General features: G+C 42.0%; 1 protein-coding gene across 2 annotated transcripts in view; it reads left to right on the top strand.

The window, feature by feature from the left end:
• Positions 1–12,031, top strand: part of SLC14A2 (solute carrier family 14 member 2) — a 77,052-nt gene extending 65,021 nt beyond the window's left edge. For both annotated transcript variants that reach the window (XM_043975848.1, XM_043975849.1), the window contains 4 exons: positions 2,532–2,679; positions 3,368–3,502; positions 9,842–9,891; positions 11,831–12,031. In XM_043975848.1, the coding sequence (XP_043831783.1) occupies positions 2,532–2,679; positions 3,368–3,502; positions 9,842–9,891; positions 11,831–12,031 (534 nt within the window). The remainder of the gene's footprint in view (positions 1–2,531; positions 2,680–3,367; positions 3,503–9,841; positions 9,892–11,830) is intronic.
• Positions 12,032–20,477: the final 8,446 nt, after the last annotated feature.

Raw genomic sequence — 20,477 nt, 5'->3', positions numbered from 1 at the left:
TCATTTTACATTTGAGGAAATTAAAGCCAATAGTGGGGAAGGGATTTGTCCAAGACCAACAAATCAATCCAAGCATTTAAAAATATTTTTGGAGGCAATAAAAGTTAAGTGAGGTTAAGCTAGGTGGCACAGTGGATAGAGCACCAGCCCTGGAGTCAGGAGGACCTGAGTTCAAATCCAGCCTAAGACACTTGACACTTTCTAGCTGTGTGACCCTGGGCAAGTCACTTAACCCCAATTGAACTGAGGTCTTCCTGATTCTAGGCCCCTTATTCAGGAAATCTAGCTGCCCAATAAGTAAAGAAGAATCCACAGCAGATTCTGGACTGAGGGAGTTTCATTATCTATGTGTCAGGGGAAAAGGAAAAGTTTTAAAAATAAAGGATAGGGGGCAGCTAGGTGGCACAGTGGATAGAGCACCGGCCCTGGGCAAGTCACTTAACCCCAATTGCCTCACTAAAAAAAAAAAAAAAAAAAGATAGGGAGATGCTTTAGAATAGAAAATGGTTGTGCTAAAATATTTAGAGCAGCCTCTTCTGTAGTAGCAAAAATAAAGTGGAAGCTAGGTAGAAGTCCATTCGTTGCACAGCAGAGTGGATAAAATTTTGGACTCAGAGTCAAAAAGATCTGGATTCAAATCCTGCCTAAAACCCCAGTTACATGATCCTGGGCAAATAAATGACTTAACCTTTCTAGGCTTCAGATCTTCATTTGTAAAGTGATGGGGTTGGGTAAGATAGGTTCTGAGGCCCCTTTGAGCTAAAGGCCTATGAACCTAAGATTCTGTGACTGGGGAAGGAGCAGCTTCACAAAGCAGACTTGCATGTAGCAGAATATTCCTGTGCAGTAGATAACAAAGACAGGGAAGAAACATGAACTGATACAAAGTGATATAAGAAGAACCAGGAAAATGGTATTTACAAGGGCCACAACAACGAATGCAGGAAGAACAGCAACAAAACAATTGAAACAGATCCCTTAACAGATTCTAATTTGAAGCTCAGCCCCAAAGATGAGATATGAGATTATCCCTCTTCCTGCTTCTCTGCATATAGGGAGGCCCATGGTTGTAGAACAAATTTGCATAAAACATGAGACTTTTTTTGACATGTTGATTTGGGTTGCTGAACTTTTCCCCCCTTAGAGTTTATTCTTTATAAGGGATGGCTTTCTGAGAAGGGGAGAACTGAGGGACACACTGGGAAATGTATGTGATATCAATAATTTTTTTTAAGAAAAAGGTTGCAGGGGCAGCTAGGTGGCGCAGTGGATAGAGCACCGGCCCTGGAGTCAGGAGTACCTGAGTTCAAATTCGGCCTCAGACACTTAACACTTACTAGCTGTGTGACCCTGGGCAAGTCACTTAACCCCAATTGCCTCACTAAAAAAAAAAAAAAAAGAAAAAAGAAAAAGGTTGCATTAGTACAGTTTTTAAAAAGCAGCAGCATTGAGCTATGGGGTAGAGAGGTTGCAGCTCAAGACAATAGGGCTCTGTTATTCAACTATGAGCAAGTTACTCGATTATCTCAGTTCCTCATCTGTAAAGGGAAAGTGCTAGAAAAAAAATAGCATGAGACTCATTTCAGCTCTAACATGTTTTGATTTTGAGAAGTTTAACATACCATGAAATCCTTAAAGAGTTCTCTTCATTTCTTTGTATTTTTTAAAATCAGAGATGTCAAACACATAGAAGAGGTGCCAACACTCTCCACAGTGGCCTGAATCAGATTAAAATGTAATTGGGAAATATTTAACAAAATAAATAAAAATACAATGAAACATAGATAATATTACACTTTAAAACTAAATCAATATGCCACCCCAGGGATCCTCATTTATTCTTTGGTGGCCCCCTTTTCTACTCAAGTTTGACACCACTGTTTTAAATAAGATTTATTCTTGTAAATCCTCTAATAATTTGGGAATAAAAGTTTTCATTCTTATTAAGTTTGGCTGGATTGAATTAAAAAAAAAACTATGAGAGCACCAGCCCTGGAGTCAGGAGGTCCTGAGTTAAAACCCAGTCTCAAGGGGCAGCTAGGTTGCACAGTGGATAGAGCACCAGCCTTAGATTCAGGAGGACCTGAGTTAAAATCTGACCTCAGAGACTTGCCACTTACTAGCTGTGTGACTCTGGACAAGTCACTTAACCCCAATTGCCTGACCAAAAAAAAAAAAAAAAAGGTCTTAGACACTTATTAGCTGTGTGACCCTGGGCAAGTCACTTAACTCTGATTTCCTCACCCCCCCCCCAAAAAAAATCTACGGGGAAAAAAATTATAGTGAACTATAGAATCCTGAGTCATGGGGATCTTAAAGATATTATAACCTAACCCCCTTCAATTTCTAGGGGAGAAAAATGAGGCCCAGAGAAAATTGACTTGCCCAAGGTCACACAGACCTAGAACTTGTGTCCTGACTTCTGGTTTAGTAAAACTGCCATTATACTGAGCCCTCCCTCACTCTGGTTTTATTCTGTTATATCATCTACCTACATAATAAGCATGCCATTGTGTGGTCCTTACTTCCAGCTCTTAAGAGCCATTCCTGTTGGAATCGGCCAGGTGTATGGCTGCGATAATCCCTGGACTGGAGGCATTTTCCTTGTCGCTCTTTTTATATCCTCACCACTCATTTGCTTGCATGCTGCCATTGGATCTACCATGGGGATGTTAGCAGGTACGGTCTTGTTGTTCATCCATCACCAATGGCCCCTGAGAATATTGGTCCTTAGGGCAGCCCCTGAGCAAAATCGTGAGGTTGGTGAAGTCCCCTTTTAAGATCCCAGGCTCCAGTTTCTTTGCACATTTGCTCTCTGATAACACCCCCAGCCTTTATACTTCAAGCACTTAGCCAGTCATCAGGCTGTCTACCCCTGCCCCACCCCCATTTTCAGTGTATATCAGTCATTTACAACTTAGTATAATTAAAAGACATCATTCCATTTTTAAATTCAAAGCTTTTTTCTCTATTTGTGGAATGAAAGGAGGTATCTATCAGCATTAAAGGAATTCCAGCCATCATCTCCCAGATAGAACAAGCCTTTTAGGAACCAAGAAGCCTTCCCAATATTCCTGAAATGTTACTCTGGGCAGCCACGGGATGACTGATGCCATCCCTCACTGTCATTTGTGTCATTGCACCCTTGAGCCCCGTGTCAATGACTGTCCTTGCAACTTGGTTTATACTGAATGAAACCCCAAACCTAAATGCTCCTAGGTGTCACTGGCTCTGGAAAGTGCCAAGGAAAAGATGGGAAAGAAAGGAGACAGCTGAGGGGATGGGGTGGAGGGAAAAGGGGATGCTGCTCTATTTCCAGTGTTACCCTCCATGTAGTGGTGGTATCAATACCTGACTTTTCTTATAGCCCTCACCTTGGCCACACCCTTCGATTCTATCTACTTTGGCCTATGGGGCTTCAACAGTACGCTGGCCTGCATCGCAATAGGAGGAATGTTCTACGTCATCACCTGGCAGACACACCTTCTCGCAATCACCTGTGGTAGGTAGCTCACACCTAATTCCTAACTGGGAATATGTGTCCCTCTCTATCTCTCTCTGTGTTACTTGAAGCATGGTGGTATGGAGTGATTAGTGGAGACAAGACGTCACTTACCAGACTCAATCTTGAACAAGTCTTTTGATCTCTCTGTAATTTAATTTCTTCCTTTGCAAAAGAAGGATAACAAAACTCTGTCCTATGTGAGGAAAGCACTTTTCCAACCTCAAAGTGCTATGTAAACATGGTTATTTAAACAAACCTGAGAAATGACATTCCTAATTTACACAAAAGTTATTTCAGGGAAAAATTGTTTGCTTTACAAAGGGAATCTTCACTTTCCAAAAGAATTCCTGATAGTGTTGCTTTAAAGAGCAAATTCAGGGCAGCTAAGTGGTACAGTGGATAGAGCACTGGACCTGGATTCAGGAGGACCCGAGTTCAAGTCCGGCCTCAGACACTTGACACTTTACTAGCTGTATGACCCTGGGCAAGTCACTTAACCCCCATTGCCCTGCAAAAAAATAAAGAGCAAACTCCTCCAGCACATGGAAAATGTGATTCAGTTTGCAAAATGAGGTGCAAAATTGTATTAATTTCATTTGTTTGTTTGTTGTTCAATTGTTTCAGTTGTTTCTGACTCTTTATGACCCCATTTGGGGTTCTCTTGGCAGAGATACTGGAGTGGTTTGCCATTTCCTTCTCCAGCTCATTTTACAGATGAGGAAACTGAGGCAAAGAGAGTGAAGTGACTTGCCCAAAGTCACATAGTTAGTATATGTCTGAGGCTGAATTTGAATTCAGAAAGATGAGTCTTTTTGACTCCAGACCCAGTGCTCTATCTACTGTGACACCTGTTACACCTGTATATAAACAAGTAGTGGGCCTACTCCTGCCATAGATTCAAAGCCCTCACTCCAGGAACAATGGGCTTTGTTTACCCAGCAGTCCAGTAACATTTTAGAAGGGAAAAAAATAGTAGTTGGTGATTTGGTGGTTTTTATATTCTCACCAAAAAGTAGGAATTCGACCACATGCAAAAAAAACAATTAGCTCTTTCTCTGAGAGAGAGACAAGGAGGGAAGGAAACAAGCTTCTGTTAGATAATCTGCTGTGCATTACAAGTACTTTACAAATATTATTTCTTTTGATCCTCACAATAAACCTAGAAAGTAGGTGCTATTATGATCCCCACTTCACAGTTGAAGAAACTAAGACAAAAAAAAAAAAGAGTGACTTTCCTAGTATCATACAACTAGTAAGTTTCTGAGACCAGATTTGAACTCAGGTCTTCTTGACTAGACCTAGCATAGGTGGATCCACTGAGCCACCAATAGCTGACTTGGCAGTAGGATACAATGAGTGAGGAAGGCACACAGTTTTGAGTCACATCTGAATTCAAGGACTCTGTCACTTCAAGAAATGCTCTCAGCAAATCCAAGTAATTCCTCTACCATGGGAATGACCTGTGCTAGCCTGCTACCTTGCAGGGCTGTTGTAAGGACCAAATTAAAGAATTCACGTGAGAAAGAGTAGGGGCATTGGAGGAGGGAGGTGGTTTATTTTATTTTTATAAACTGTAAAACCTGATTCAAATATAAAATGCTCTTTCTTTTGGTTTGGGGGTTTCCCTCCTTTTCTTTCTGGTTTCTTTGCCCAATGGTTACATGACTGGCTGCCAGACATTATGGTAACAGCATAAAAAACACTAGGTCTGGAGTCAGGTGACCTGGACTTGAGTCCTGGCCCTGTTCTTACCTCTGTGATCTTGGGTCAATCACCCGGCCTTTCTAGGTCTCAGCAATCATCCAGTCCAAAGAGTTAACCTGGGGTCTTCAGAATTTGAATGTGAAAAAATTGCATCTTTATTTTCACTAACTTCTAGCTGAAATCAAGCACTTCTTTCAACTATTTTATTTTTAAGTTGTTTAAAATAAATTGTTATCAATATCTTCTTTTCTTAATCCATGATTCTGATAAAGAGGGCTTAGGCTTCCCTAAACTGCCAAAGGGAACCCACAAAACAGGCTGAGAACCCTTGATCTAGTTCGATTCTCATTTCATAGATACAGAAGGTAAGGCACCTCATAGTTAAAAATCTGGGGAATTAGTCTGCCACCCAGTCCCTGCCTGAAGAGTCATTGCGACATTGCCTCCCAAGGCAGCCATACCATTGTTGAATAGCTCTGATGGTTAGGAAGGGTTTTCTGATATTTCTAGTCACCAAAACCTTCCAAACAGAGTCTAAGAAGGCTCCATGTGATAGAATTTTTTTTTTCTCCAACAGGTCAGAATACACTGAGCCTTCAGGGCATAAAATAGCAACAGGTTGATTTTCCCTTCTCCAATTCAGCCAGTCCTCTCTAACCATACAAGTCAATAAGTATTTATTCATTCATTCATCACTTCTTCCTATTCCCTTCACTTCCCCTAAACCACATGAAGCCTGAAGTTCCCACTGACTTCAAAGGAAGCTATGAGTCACATCATCCCAGAAAGCATCCTAATTCAAGCCACACTTCTTCAAAACCAAGAAGTTTTCCTTTATGAACTAGGAAGCTACAAAGACAAAAAATTCTTTATTATCAGCCCTGACTTGTTAGGACCAAATACCTCTACCCCAGGCTGAGCAAGAGATGCTAAACCACATTTTGATCTTGGAGTTGTGACTCTTCTCCCTCAGCATTCTTGTCTCCTCAGTTAGAATGAGGGAAAATGTTTGGCAACATAGAATAGAAAGGATTTGGGACTGGATATTAGAAGATCATGGGCTCCCTGGAAGTAAAAAGGATCCTGAAAGTCATTTAGTCCAACACCTTCACTTTATAGGCAATGACAATGAAGCTCAGAGAATAGAAATAATTTATCCAACATCATACAGATAAGTGACAGAGCCAGGATTTAAATTTGGGTTCTCAGAACCCAAATCCAAAGCTACTTTGCTATATTTATCTAGGTTCTGGTCCTAACTACCAATACCCAGTATACAGTATTTACCTTCCCTCTAGGGGTCTTAATTTCCTCATCAATGAAATAAACGTCTGAGCTTCTAAGCTCACTTCCAACCTTAACGTTCTATGATTTGCTGGTTCTTAGAACCATATAAGTCTAAAGAACCATCTAAAGTTGGGGCAGCTAGGTGGTGTGGTGGATAGAGCACGGACTCTGGAATCAGGAGGACCTGAGTTCAAATTTGACCTCAGATACTTACTATTTGTGTGACCCTGGGCAAAGTCATTTATCCCTGATTGCTTTAAAAAATAAAAAAGAAATAAAAGAAAAATATCTAACATCTAGTATGACATGAAAGCTTTGACTAGGAATTTCCCTTTCTCAATGAATTGTTTAAGTAAGCCAGAGCAATGTCTTGAAACAGACCTATAATCAATTAACTTGTTGGCTAGTAATTTAAAAAAACCTTTTAACATGCCTGTCCCATATTCACATGTGGAAATGCCATATTTAAATATCCTAAAGCTTACCTGTACAGTATTCAAAAGATTTCTAACCTTTAAATTAAAGGGACATTATGTGACTCATAAATTTCCTGACTACAATTTTTTTTTAAAAAGGGGAAGAAAGATAGTACACTGGAAGTTAACAACCCAAAAGATGTGGTTACTCAGTTTGGAAGCAGAAAGCAGCAGTTTGCTATACACACAGAAATTAAAGGAGGAATGTGGCCTGATGGGCTATTTAACGGATGCTGAAGTGCAGTTATCATCCAAGGAGCCCCTGCAAGTTTTGGGTCGAGTGGAAACATAGACACTGAACAGACATGAGATCAACTAGGAAATAACAGAACAGGGGTTATAGCCATAGCTCCCTAGCCTCTTTACATGAGGTTTTGCTAAATCAGTAAGGCATTGGTATAGCGAGAGCTCCACTAGATGCTCTGATTCTATCCCACCCCACCCAGAGGAATACCTCTGAACCCTTAAGAGGCACCCCTGCTGCCGAAGATGACTCATTCATTCTGTGGAGAAGTTAAGCATCCCATGGTTCCAGACTGCACATAGAGAGAGCAAAAAGCAAGTCAGAATCAAACCCTGATCCAGGAAGATGTCCCCTTTGTCTATCAGAACCTCCAATACTATCCTGGGACATTCTGCACAGCAATTCTGCACAGATAGGCCTGAGCTCTGTTTATCTGGTAGCTTTAAAAATTTGTATTTATTTAGAATTTAGGGAGCGTTCAAACTTGTGACTTCATTGGTTTAGAGAAGCCCAAGGGAGAAACTCCTAATCTCCAAGCAAATGGGGTTAAGTAATTCACCCCCATTTTTTCCTCTAGGATGTGTCAGGGCAGGCTTCCTAACTCAGAAGCCAGAACTCTGTCAACTTCCAGACTCTTACTCCAGGGATTACTGAGACTAATTTTTGTATCCCTGCTCTTAGCATTGGGATCCCAGTCCTTAACTTGCAATACCTTTGATAAATTTCAATCGAGTAATTAGAATGAATAAATGTCCAAGCATGGCACAGTGGGAAGAATATTGACTCTGAAGTCAGAAGAGCTAGGTTTAAATTCTACCCCTTATGCTTATTTGCTTTTAGTATCTTGAGCTAGTCCTCCCAGATCCTCAGTTTCTTCTACTATAAAATGAGGTGGCCTCACAAAAAAAAAAAAAAATTTTTAAATGAGGTGGATGGACTAGATATTCCCTGAGGTCCCTTCTAGCTCTCTAGAGAGATCATCTTATTCTTTCATTTTAATGGCTCCCAACCTCCTTCCCACCCCCTCTCCACTCTTCTGCACTGGAAACAGGGGTGTTTTGGAGCCAGCCTGAACAGGCTCCAAAGAGCTGATTATTAAATTTTCAGTGTAAACATTTATACCTTGGAAATCAGGAAACACTGTAAATCAGCGCTTAACTTATTATTTTGTTGATTTTCAAGACTTTCGAGTAATAGAGAAAATGTTAGTAATTCAAGTTAAACGTGTGTCCAATATACATTTTTCCATAAAGCTGGTTGTTAAATGTTTACCAGCACACCTCTGATCAGAAGCCATCTGTCATTTATATTGTGCTTTTAGCTTATTTCCTGAGGCTGTACTAGTTCTATCCTTGGCATAACCCTGACTTATCAGTAGGGGAGAGAGAAAGAGAGAGAGAGAAAGGCTACAGACAGACTTAGATTGTGGAGAGAAATAGTTCAGTATTCTCTGCTTTCACTACTGCTACTGTTCCTCTCTGGGGGATATGGATATAGATGATATAGATAATATATGTACACATTCATATATATGTACAAATTTTATATACCTTTATATGTTATACATGCATTTGTATATATATTAGTAAATATGTACTACATATTATATTAATGTGTATACTATATTAATGTATTATATCTTATTTATTGATACGTTAATAAATATATAGTTTATTAATGGCACCTAATAAAGGATTCCAGCTAAGAGCCCCAGGATCTACTTACCCTTGCCATATGCTAAAATTTTCATTTACAGTCTAAACTGTTGAAAGTGCTTGCTACTGGAATACAAGATGGTAGGGCCTGAAGGAACTCTCACTGCTGGATTTGGGACCTTTTTTAAAAGTATGTATGACTTCTAGGGGCAGCTAGGTGGAGCAGTGGATAAAGCACTGGCCCTGGATTCAGGAGTACCAGAGTTCAAATCCAGCCTCAGACACTTGACACTTACTAGCTGTGTGACCCTGGGCAAGTTACTTAACCTTCATTGCCCAGCAAAAAAAAAAAAAAAAAGTATGTATGACTTCTAGGGGCAGCTAGGTGTCACAGTGGATAAAGCACCTGCCCTGGATTCAAAAGGACCCGAGTTCAAATATGGCCTCAGATACTTGACACTAGCTGCGTGACTCTGGGCAAGGCACTTAACCCTTATTGTCCCACAAAATTTTTTAAAAAAAATCTATTTTTTAAAAAGTACATATGACCTCTAATTGGATTTACCTTTTTCTGTGAAAGATAATGCTTTTCAGAGGTGCCAAGCAATAAAAAGAAAATCCTTTTTCTTCCCCTTTCTTTTTTTTTCTTTTTTTGGTCTGACAACAGAAAGCAAATACAAAGAAAAAAGAACTGAATTCCAGATCAGGAAAGCTAGTTTTGAATCTCAGCTTTATATCTTAGTTGTGTGATGTAGGGCAAGTCATTTCGTGCCTCTAGGCCCCAGGCCTCTGGGAGTCTCAGTTTTTTCAAATGTAAAATTTGGCCAGAAGACAGGCGAGGGCCATTCTCTCTCTAAACTCTGTCAGCCCAGGTCCAATGAGAGCTGATGTGTTTGCAGCTGCCGGGAGGCCCTATCCAAAAGCCAATGAAACATTTACTCATCACTTTCCCATTCTTATCTTTTCTTAGCACTGTTTGCAGCCTACCTGGGAGCCGCCCTCACCAACATGTTATCTGTGGTAAGTTGATCTGAGATCAGCAAAGTCACCTGGAATGTCCTACCTCAAACCAGCCTCTCATCTACAGCCGTCTTGACCTTTAAAACCCTCTCCTCTATGCCCCATCCCCTGCACCACTTTCTTCACCACATTTATCTTCCACCACCTGTCCTTGCTCCCACAAACATCTCCAGCACAGGTATATGGGTGTGCCCTGCACACAGTTGACAAGGGCCTAGACATCATCTAATTGAATTTTTGGCTGGTCAGATTCCATTTTAAACACAGCAGAGCAACCTGTTTAAAAGCAATCCAGTAGGAAACTCTTTTGCAGAGCGATCCATCACTCTTCATTCTTTTAATTCAATTACCCCCTAATTTGTCTTTTCCTTTAATAAAGACTTGAATATTTGGGGTTTAAAGTAGGGCACACCTGAATTCATTTGCCGTTGTTTCTTTAGTTTCTGTAATGGGGGTTTGTGATCTAAGGGCCTTGTGAAGTTTGTAATTTTGAGGAACAAGCATCTCTTAGATTCTCTCCCATCCCCCAAGTAGAAACCTTTCCTTGTAACAAATATATATGCATCCACTCAAATGCCACCTCCTCCATGACATGTGACCTTTGACTTTCCTTCCCAGCCAGTTGGTAATGTTCTTTTCCTATCAGACATCACCTAGCATCCTGCAACTCTTCTGTACTTATTTATTATGCCCCCCCCCCAATGAAAGTTAAGTGACTTGCCCAGGGTCACACAGCTAGTAAGTGTCAAGTGCCTGAGATTGGATTTGAACTCAGGTCCTGAATCCAAGGCCAGTGCTTTATCTACTTCATCACCTACCTGCCCCACCTTATGTGCTTATAAATTAGATAATTTGTCTATTCATTACATCCCCTTATTGGCTGTAAACTTCCTTAAGACAGGGGTCACATTTTACCTAATTTCAGTATCTTCCCCAAATCTTAGTGGTGCTTTGTAGAGAATACTACTGAATGGATTACATAAAACACATTAGCTGGTGGCAGCTAGGTGGTGCAGTGGATAAAGCACTGGCCCTGGATTCAGGAGGACCAGAGTTCAAATCTGACCTCAGACACTTAACACTTACTAGCTGTGTGACCCTGGGCAAGTCACTTAACCCCAATTGCCTCACACACAAAAATAAAATAAAATAAATGATGAGGGGGATGGTTTCAGAAAAACCTGGAAGGACCTATATGAACTAATGCAGAGTGAAGCGAGCAGAACCAGTAGAACTTTGTATACAGTAACAGAAATGTTGTAAGGATGATAGATTGTAAAAGACTTAGCTGCTCTGATCAAGATAATGATCCAAGACAATTTCAAAAGAACCATGATTAAAAACTGTTATCCAGGGGGCAGCTAGGTGGCACAGTGGATAAAGCACTGGCCCTGGATTCAGGAGGACCTGAGTTCAAATCTGGCCTCGGACACTTGACATTTACTAGCTGTGTGACCCTGGGCAAGTCACTTAACCCTCATTGCCCAGCAAAAAACCAAAACAAAACAAAACAAAAAAACCTGTTATCCCCCTCAAGAGAGAGAACTGATGAACTCTGAATGCAGATTGAAGCATACTTTTTTTTTAACAATTTCTTTATCTTTATTGTTTTAGTTTGTGTTTTCTTTTACAACATGGCTAATACAGAAATAGGTTTTGCAGAAGCAGAACTCAAACCCAGATCTTGCTGACTGAGGCACGGCCTCTGTCCACTACTCCATGCCCCTTCTTCACCAATTAACATTTACTAATATTAATATTAACACAGAGCCACTTATGCACATGCCTCACTCCTCCTACTGTAAGGTCCTTGAAAGTGGGAGTCATGTCTTATTTTATCCAAGTATCTTCACTATTAGTCTATGTTTATTCAACTGAAACATGAAGGTCGATGAAAATAATCTCATCTTTTTTATTTTTTCCCCATGTCTCCTTCCAGTTTGGATTGCCCTCATGTACCTGGCCCTTCTGTCTCTCGGCACTCACCTTCCTGTTACTGACGACCAACAACTCGGCCATCTACAAGTTACCTCTCAACAAAGTCACTTACCCAGAAGCCAACCGGCTCTACTATTTGTCTCAGGAAAGGAACCGGAGGGCCTCCATCATGACCAAATATCAGGCCTATGTAGTTTCCTAACCTGCCACAACACAACCATGTCAAACCCCTTGTTCTCTAGAGCCAGACCTTTTTCCTATTGAAAATCCACTCTACCCCACTCCTGGGCATTCTATGATCCTTTGCATCAGGCAATCCATCACAGTTATCCTTAATTATTAATCACTGTCTGGGAAACAAGTAATTTAAACTATGTGATGTATAATCCTTATAGTAGTGTTAGTTTGACCTTCTGTATGCCACATACTAGACTTTGAAGAGTTAGTTCAGTTTGAGAAATTCCCTTATCACTCCACATCCACACTAATAGTTTTAATATTCAACGTGTACCCTTCAGTATAAGGACACCAAGGAGGAAATAAGCCAGTTTCAAAAATCAAAGAATTAAAATCAACATTAGCAATTGGTCATCAGATTACCAAGAGTCTAGTCTGTCTGATTTAGGGAAGTAGTGTGGCACTAGGTTGGAAATCAGGAGACGTGGGTTCTAGTCCCAGCTCTGCCACAACCATACTGTGGCACCGTGGGCCAATCACAAGCTCTCTGAGCTTCAGGTTCTTAATCTTCATGGAATAATGGCCAGCCCAGATGATGTCTCAGGTCCTTCCCAAGTTCTAAGATGTTCTGATTCTAAGCTTTTTTATCATGCCAAACTAGCAGTCTTGTCTACAGTGTGAGGGCTTTGAGCCACGCTGGAGATAAAGAAGATCTTTAATATGAAGGCAATAAAAATAATACCTGTCCAATGGCAGAAGCTCTTTGAGCCATAGCCGTTCCTGGAACTTGAGGCTGGAACACTGATTAAGTCCGTTATCTGCACCTCCGCTTAGGTCCTCGAAGCAGTACCATGGGATTGCATTTTCTGCTAACTGAACCATATTGCAGATTCATGAAGGAACCAAGGACTTTGGGAATGTAGGAAGAGCCTTTCCCTGATTTATCTGTCTTAGAAACCCAGGCAACAAGGAGGTGGATTTTCCAACAGACCCGTGTTCTCTCTCCCTCTCCTATCTTACCCCACCCTTCCCCTCATTTAAAGTCCACCTGCTTCAGGCTCTCTTCACAGCTGTTAAGTCTCAGAGACGGAATAGAGCTTAGATTGAGGACACTTGACAATGGGCTGTTTGGTTGGCTGAAAACTTAGAAGTTAAGTCTTGGACGAAAAAGAATATTCTTATGGAAAAGACTAGTATTCTCTTTCAATTGAAGGCACTTTATTAAAGAATCTGTAACCTGGGGGCAGCTAGGTGGCACAGTGGATAGAGCACCAGCCCTGGATTCAGGAGGATCTGAATTCAAATCCAGCCTCAGACGGTTAACACTTACTAGCTGTGTGACCCTGGGCAAGTCACTTAACCCCAACTGCCTCACCAAAAAAAAAAAAAAAAAAAAAAAGAACCTGTAACCTGGGCAGGAAAGTGTTGCAGTGGACCTGGAATCAGGAAGACCCGAGTTCAAATCCAACTTCAGACAACTCTAGTTGTGTGACCTTGGACAAGTCACTTAAACTTTTTTTTTTAACCTCAGTTCCTCAGCTGTAAAATGGGAACACACTGGAGAAGGAAATGGCAAACTACTCCAGTAACTTGGCCAAGAAAGGCCCATGGACAAAGACCATGGGGTCGCACAGAGTCAGACACAACTGAACAACCACAACAACTTGGAGTTGAAAGGTCCTCAGCCTTCTCAAACCCTTGGATTAGGGACTCACTTCCAACAAACAGCTCCCTCCCTCCCCTGTTCATCTCACAGGGTGGGGAGTCCAAGGAACAATCCCAGGTCTAGTGCCAGCCCCTGACACATAGGTAATGTACTTCCTGTTAGGCAAGTGGCTCATAAATCACCCAAATTCCTTTCGTAAAGCTAATGGCTTCAATTTCCTCCTCACCTCCTTTGTATATCACCCAGCACACATGGGTAGGAATACAATCTGCGCCTGTGCTGTTTCCCCAGTGTGACGGCCCCAGCTGGCTCTCCCATGCCTTCCACTTCAGTCAGTTTAAAGAATGAAGCAAGGGGCAAAGGCGGAAAAGACCCTCCCACTGGTGATCAGAAGCCTGCCAAGAGAAAAACACCACAGGATGCAGTGTCGTTCATTTCTGCTGGAATCATCATTCTATGTTACGGCTTTTTTTTTTTTAATGTATTCACTGGGCACTTAGCAGGCTTTACAGAATAAATAAAATGAATTGTTTCATTAATGCTGAGGATGTGTTCTTGCTTTTCTAAATTTGATATGGAGTAACTGAATGCAAATTTCATTTGGGAAAATAGGCAAACCTCCGCACATCTGCTATTTCCTTTCCTTAGTAAGCTCAATTTTAATCATCCCCATCTCCTTGCGTGCCCAGATCCCTGATTACTTGCATCTGTCCAAAGAGAAATGATGTCCTACTTCTCTTCCAGATAAGATACAGCTGGCTGTATGCATCCATCCATCGACAAGCATTTATTAATTGATTACTTCATAGGACAGTGAAGAGAGTGCTGGCTCTGGTGTCTAACAACCTGGTTTCAATCTCCTGCATGACCTTAGGCAAACTCAGTTTCCTTATCTGTACAATGAGGGCATTCCACTAGATACTCCCTGAGGTTCCTTTCAGCTCTAAACCCAGCATCTTATGACTACTTGAGCAAACCCCCAGAAATATCCCTTCTAGAATATTTCTAGGAAAACTTCCTCCTGAAACCTTTGAACAAGTAATTAAACCTAAAAGCCAGGGGGACACCATACTCTATTATTTCTGCACTCTTTGGGGACAGGTAGATGCCCAAGTACAACCACTAGGCTGCTCTTACTCATTCAGCTGCCCCCAAGTCCTGAAATGTGAAACAATTAAGGATTTTACACCCAAGAGTTATAATGGGGTTGGCTTAAAAGGAGAAAACATTTTCCTCCTTATGTTGAGCATTTAAATAACACTTGAATTGTTAAGTATTTTACTCTCCTCTTTTTACTGGGCATAAGAGATTTACCCCAGGGAGGGGCATGGGGAGGGAGGGAAAGAGGGATAAAAATTGGAACTCAAAACTATAAATAAAAATGTTTATTACTTAAAAAGAGAGAGAGAGATCACCCAAGGTTAGCAGGTAAGTTGCTGGTAGCTGTGATAAAAGTCTTCAGCCTGAGACATCTCAGTCTGTCTACAAGATACCGAGGCAAATAGTCTATTTTCCCAGTCAGTTATCATTTCTGTGGGGAGGGCAGGAATCCCCAAACCAATGACAGGCTCAACTAACTTTGCAATTTGGTCAAAATGCTGTTTGCACAAATTACACATAGATGATAAATGGGTGGTACATGAGACAGTGTAAGTAGTCAGATTAGTCCTGTCCAAACAGAGCCTATCAAAACCAACAGATATCAACACATTTTTTTTTTTATTGGTGAGACAATTGGGGTTAAGTGACTTGCCCAGGGTCACATAACTAGTAAGTGCTAAGTGTCTGAGGCCAGATTTGAACTCAGGTCCTCCTGAATCCAGGGCCGCTGCTCTATCCACTGCACCACCTAGCTGCCCCATCAACATATTTTAAAAGCAGTCTCTTAACAGTACAAAAATGTCAACTTACCTCTAAGAAATCTACAGAAGCAATGAGGGTATCCTTGATGAAAGCAGTCAAGGGAAACAGGAAGGACCTTGGCAAATTCTGTAACAGACAGCATCCTTCCAGTTGCAAAAAAGGTGCAATGAACATAAGATTGTGTTGGGTCTATTGTCTGCAGGACTTTTGCAAGCATTTTACTGAAAGAAAATCTAGTTTCAAACATTTTCCTCAAACAAAGCATCCTAAATATATGCATGAAAATAACAAAATTCTGCAGGAGATGCAACTAAGAATAATAACAGCTAACACATATAATGCTTTAAGCTTTGCAAAGAACTTTCTGTGAGTAATCTTGATCTTTGTGACAACCCAGTGAGGTAGGTGCTATTATTTCCATTTTACAGATGGAGCGACAGAGGTTGAAAGAAGTTAAAGGTCTTGCCCAGAGTAACACAGTTAATAAGTATCTGAGGCAAGATTTGAACTCAGGTCTTGAGATGTCAGAGATTATAATGCTCTCAAGCATCCTGGAACTCCCCTTGGCACCTATGTGCCCTTCTAGCCTTATCTTCTGCTCTGACTCTAACAGGAATTCTGGACAGTGGGCACCCAGACCATCTAGGCACATGAGCTAGGCAGAGGAGAGGAGTGGAGAGGAGTGGAGAGGAGAGGAGTGGAGAGAGGAGTGGAGAGGAGTGGAGTGGAGTGGAGAGGAGAGGAGAGGAGAGGAGAGGAGAGGAGAGGAGAGGAGAGGAGAGGAGAGGAGAGGAGAGGAGAGGAGAGGAGAGGAGAGGAGAGGAGAGGAGAGGAGAGGAGAGGAGAGGAGAGGAGAGGAGAGGAGAGGAGAGGAGAGGAGAGGAGAGGAGAGGAGAGGAGAGGAGAGGAGAGGAGAGGAGAGGAGAGGAGAGGAGAGGAGCCTCCACCCAGCAGGTCATGCTATCAAAGAGAAAGAGCCTCATTCAGTTTGACTAGAAGCTCCCTGTGGCACTGGAAGAGGGGTGGTCCCCACACACAGCTCCAATCGGCTGGTAGCATTCAAGTCCCTTCATTGACATGACTGAAAGGAGGTCCATGAATTGTGAGGCAACTTCCAGGATACCAATTCGACCTCAGAAAGCTCACCTGGTTCTCACAGTACTTACAAACTTTATACTAGTATAAGGGACAGTGGATAGAGCATCAGCCCCCAAGCCAGAAGGGCCTGAGTTCAAATCCAACCTCAGATACTCACTAGTTGTGTGACCCTGAGCAAGTCACTTAACTCCAATTGCCCCCCCCAAAGATATATACAAGAATAGATGGAAAGTATCTGAGAGGGGGGAGCAGTAATGTATCTGAGGAGATTGTAAAAGGCTTCTTGGAGAAGGTGCTACTTGAAGGATGTCAAGGCATGGAGAAAAGCCAGTGCAAAAGCAGAGACTGTATTCAAGGAACTGATGCTGTATGGTTGGAAATTGTGGAAAAGCATGACCTCCATGGGATCAGAAATATGAGTAACCCAAACACCAATAAAAAGATGCATGGTGGACATCAATCCATTGGCAGCATGTTAATAATAATTTACATGCAAGATATGAATTAAAAGACTTCTACATATGTATGACCACAAAACAGGACAGAAACATATATTTGGAGTTCAAAGGAATCTTAGGGGTCATCTGGTTCAACTCCCTTATTTACATATGAGGCCCAGAGAAGTTCAATGACTTGCCCAAGGTCACACAGGGAGTAAGTATCAGAGGCCAGATTTGAGTCAGGTTCTCCTAACTCCAGGGCCTAACTCCAAAGTGGCACAGCAAGAATTCAAACCCTGGTCTTCTGACTCCAATTATAGAATTTTTTACACTGAACTATGCTGCCTCCCAAGGTGGGCCAGTGCTCTAAGTGAGTGAGTTAACAAATGAAGAGCCAGAGGGCTGCACTAACATCCACAATATATTGAGAAGAAATAAGACAACAACTTGGGTAGAAGGCTTCTAGCACATTGGCAAATCGTGTTTGGAAGAAAGATTTATGGGCAGTTGAATGGTATCATATATAGAGTTCTGGACTTAGACTTAGGAAGACCTGAGTTCAAATTCTACCTCAGACATTTACTAGCTGAGTGACCCTGGATAAGTCCCTTAACCTCCCTCAGCTTCAGTTTCCTCATCTGTAAAATGGGGGTAGTACCAAGCACTTGCCTCATAGGGTAATTATAAGGATAAAATGAGATAGTATAGGTAAAGTAATTTACAAACCTTAAAATGCTATATAAATAACAGTTCTTGTTATTAGAGGTGATAGATGAAAATCAAACAAGATAATACAGCATGCAGGTGTTGAGACTTGCACCAAAAGAAGAAATGCCCATATAATGCCCATATAGCTGAGATCATGGCTCTATCAAAGTATAGGAGTACAGGAGGTAGCTGGTTAACTGAAAAGCTCCAAGAAGGAAGGGTTATAGGGCCTAGCACCCCAGAAGTTTTCTGGGGTACATCAAAGAACCTTCTCCTTGAGAAACTAAACCAAAGGAAAGACACACCTAAAGAGATAAGTGGAACCAGATCAGGACCAGGCTAGCTCTGGGACCATCACCCTTCATTCTAGTCTCCCCCTCCCCTGGGGAGATAAGATTGGGTGTAACTACTGCCTTTGTGGGGGAGTAGGAGAGAGATGGCTTGAGAGATCCACAGCCACCCCTCACCCAATTCTCCCAGCCACCCCCAGTGGGGGATGGTCCTCTCTCAATAGGGGAACTTTCTGCAGTCAGACAATCATCTCATTGGACCACCATCAGACCTCTATAAAAGTACCTGCCTGTCTCCTGCTCAAGGAGATTGGTATCTCAGAGCCATGCTCTGTGCCATGCCTTCTCCCCATGAGAAGTCCAAGGATTTCTCTCTTGGTTTCCCTTCCCCAGCCCCTAAATAAACTACTATCTTATTCAATTAGATTTGTGTGCAAGAGAGTGTAATTCTTTAAAGAGGAATTTCTAAGGACCCCAAACCTCCTACCCTATTTTCCCTACAACAGAGGGAAGGAAGGAAAGACTTACATAGCTTTCTATGGCCATAATGAAACAGTGTATTCAAAGTGTGACACCCCCAAAATAGACTAGATGTTGAACCCATTCTCATCTCTCCCTACTCCAGTCCATCTTCCACTCAGCTGCCAAAGTGCACAGGTCTAACCATATCAACCCCTTACTCAATAAACTCCCCATTAACTCCATGATCAAATAGAAAATCCTCTGCTTGGCTTTTTTTTTTTTTTTTTAGTGAGGCAATTGGGGTTAAGTGACTTGCCCAGGGTCACACAGCTAGTAAGTGTTAAGTGTCTGAGGCTGGATTTGAACTCAGGTACTCCTGACTCCAGGGCCGGTGCTCTATCCACTGCACCATCTAGCTGCCCCTCTGCTTGGCTTTTAAAGTCTTTCACAATCTAGTCTCTTTATTTGTCCAGGCTTCCTTAGCTTTGCTCTCTTCAATGGATTCTAATATCCAGTGACACTGGCTTTTTGCTGTTAACCACACATGATTCTCTATCTCTGAATTTTGTGCCTTTACCCTGGCTGTTCCTTGTGCCTGGAATGCTCTCTCTCCTTAACTACACCTCCCAGCTGGCTTCCCCGATTTCCTTCAAGACCACTTAAATCCGACCTTCTGCCAGAGCCCTTTCCCAGTACCCCCATGACATCCCATCACCACCCCTACCCCCAGTGCTTTCCTTCTAGGATAAGCTGCAATTTGCATATTTCTTATACATACACAATTGTTTGCATATCATCTCCCCAATTAGAATGTGACCCCCTTGAAGGCAGGGACCATGTTTGGATTTATTGGTTTGTTTTTTTCCTTTCCATGTATTCTCAGCACTTAACACAGTGAGTAACATACAGTAAGTGATTAATAAATGCTTGTTGACTATTAACTGACTGAATAATTGTTGACTGACTGATCTCCATAAAAGGAGGCAGTAGAAACACTGAAGTAAATTATGTCCGTGAACCCACAGAGTAGACACTCCCCATGAGGGATAGGAATATTTCATTGTAGAGGGGTATGGCTTCAGGTCTCAAAGAAGCCCTTATCTGTTCTTCTGTACACACAAGACTGGTAAAGCACCCAGAACTGTTCCCCAAAATTGAGAACCGTTTGAGAAATGAGTTTATTAGGGAGAACAGTACCAAACTGAGACATTACCCCAAATTGGGACTGTCCCACTGACATTATAGGTGACTGTTTAGAATAGGGCTAGACAGAACTGCAGAGCAATGCCAACGGACATAAGTAGAGGGTTGGGTGAGGGTGAGCCAATAAGCAACAAAAGGAGTCGGGGTTCCTGGCCAGTGTGCACAAAGTGAGCATGAAGGGAGGAGGGCACAGGTGGGAAGCAAAACCAGCTGACGGGAAGTACAGGCAAGGCTGGAGTGGTTAGATGAGTCAAAAGTGGGAAGCTGAGATCACAATGACAGGCAGAGACCAGGTTAAGACTGAAAGCAACACCTGGGATCTCTCCCAGGAGGCTGGCTTATGCCAACCTAGACCACGTGGGAAGGACGACCTTCTAACAGGTGGTTCTGAGATTTCCAGGTAGATGCAGCCAGGGAAGAGGTAATCTGTTCCAACCTAAATACTGCAGCTCAGCTACAAGAAGAAGCTATTCAACCCAGGAATATTTTCTTTCTTTCTTTTTTTTTTTCTTTGTAGGGCAATCAGGGTTAAGTGACTTGCCCAGGATCACACAGCTAGTAAGTGTCAAGTGTCTAAGGCCAGATTTGAACTCAGGTCCTCCTGAATCCAGGGCCAGTGCTTTATCCACTGTGCCAACCAGCTGCCTCCAAACCCAGGAGTATTTTCAATCTAAAAAGGTAGGCAATACCAGGTCCTTAAGGACCTGAATAGATCTGACCTCCAGCCAAATCTCCAGGACA

The sequence above is a fragment of the Dromiciops gliroides genome, chromosome 1 (assembly GCF_019393635.1).
Source record: "Dromiciops gliroides isolate mDroGli1 chromosome 1, mDroGli1.pri, whole genome shotgun sequence".
NCBI lineage: Eukaryota > Metazoa > Chordata > Mammalia > Microbiotheria > Microbiotheriidae > Dromiciops > Dromiciops gliroides.
The sequence above is the reverse complement of the archived record's forward strand: the minus strand, read 5'-3'. Positions and strand labels throughout refer to the sequence as shown.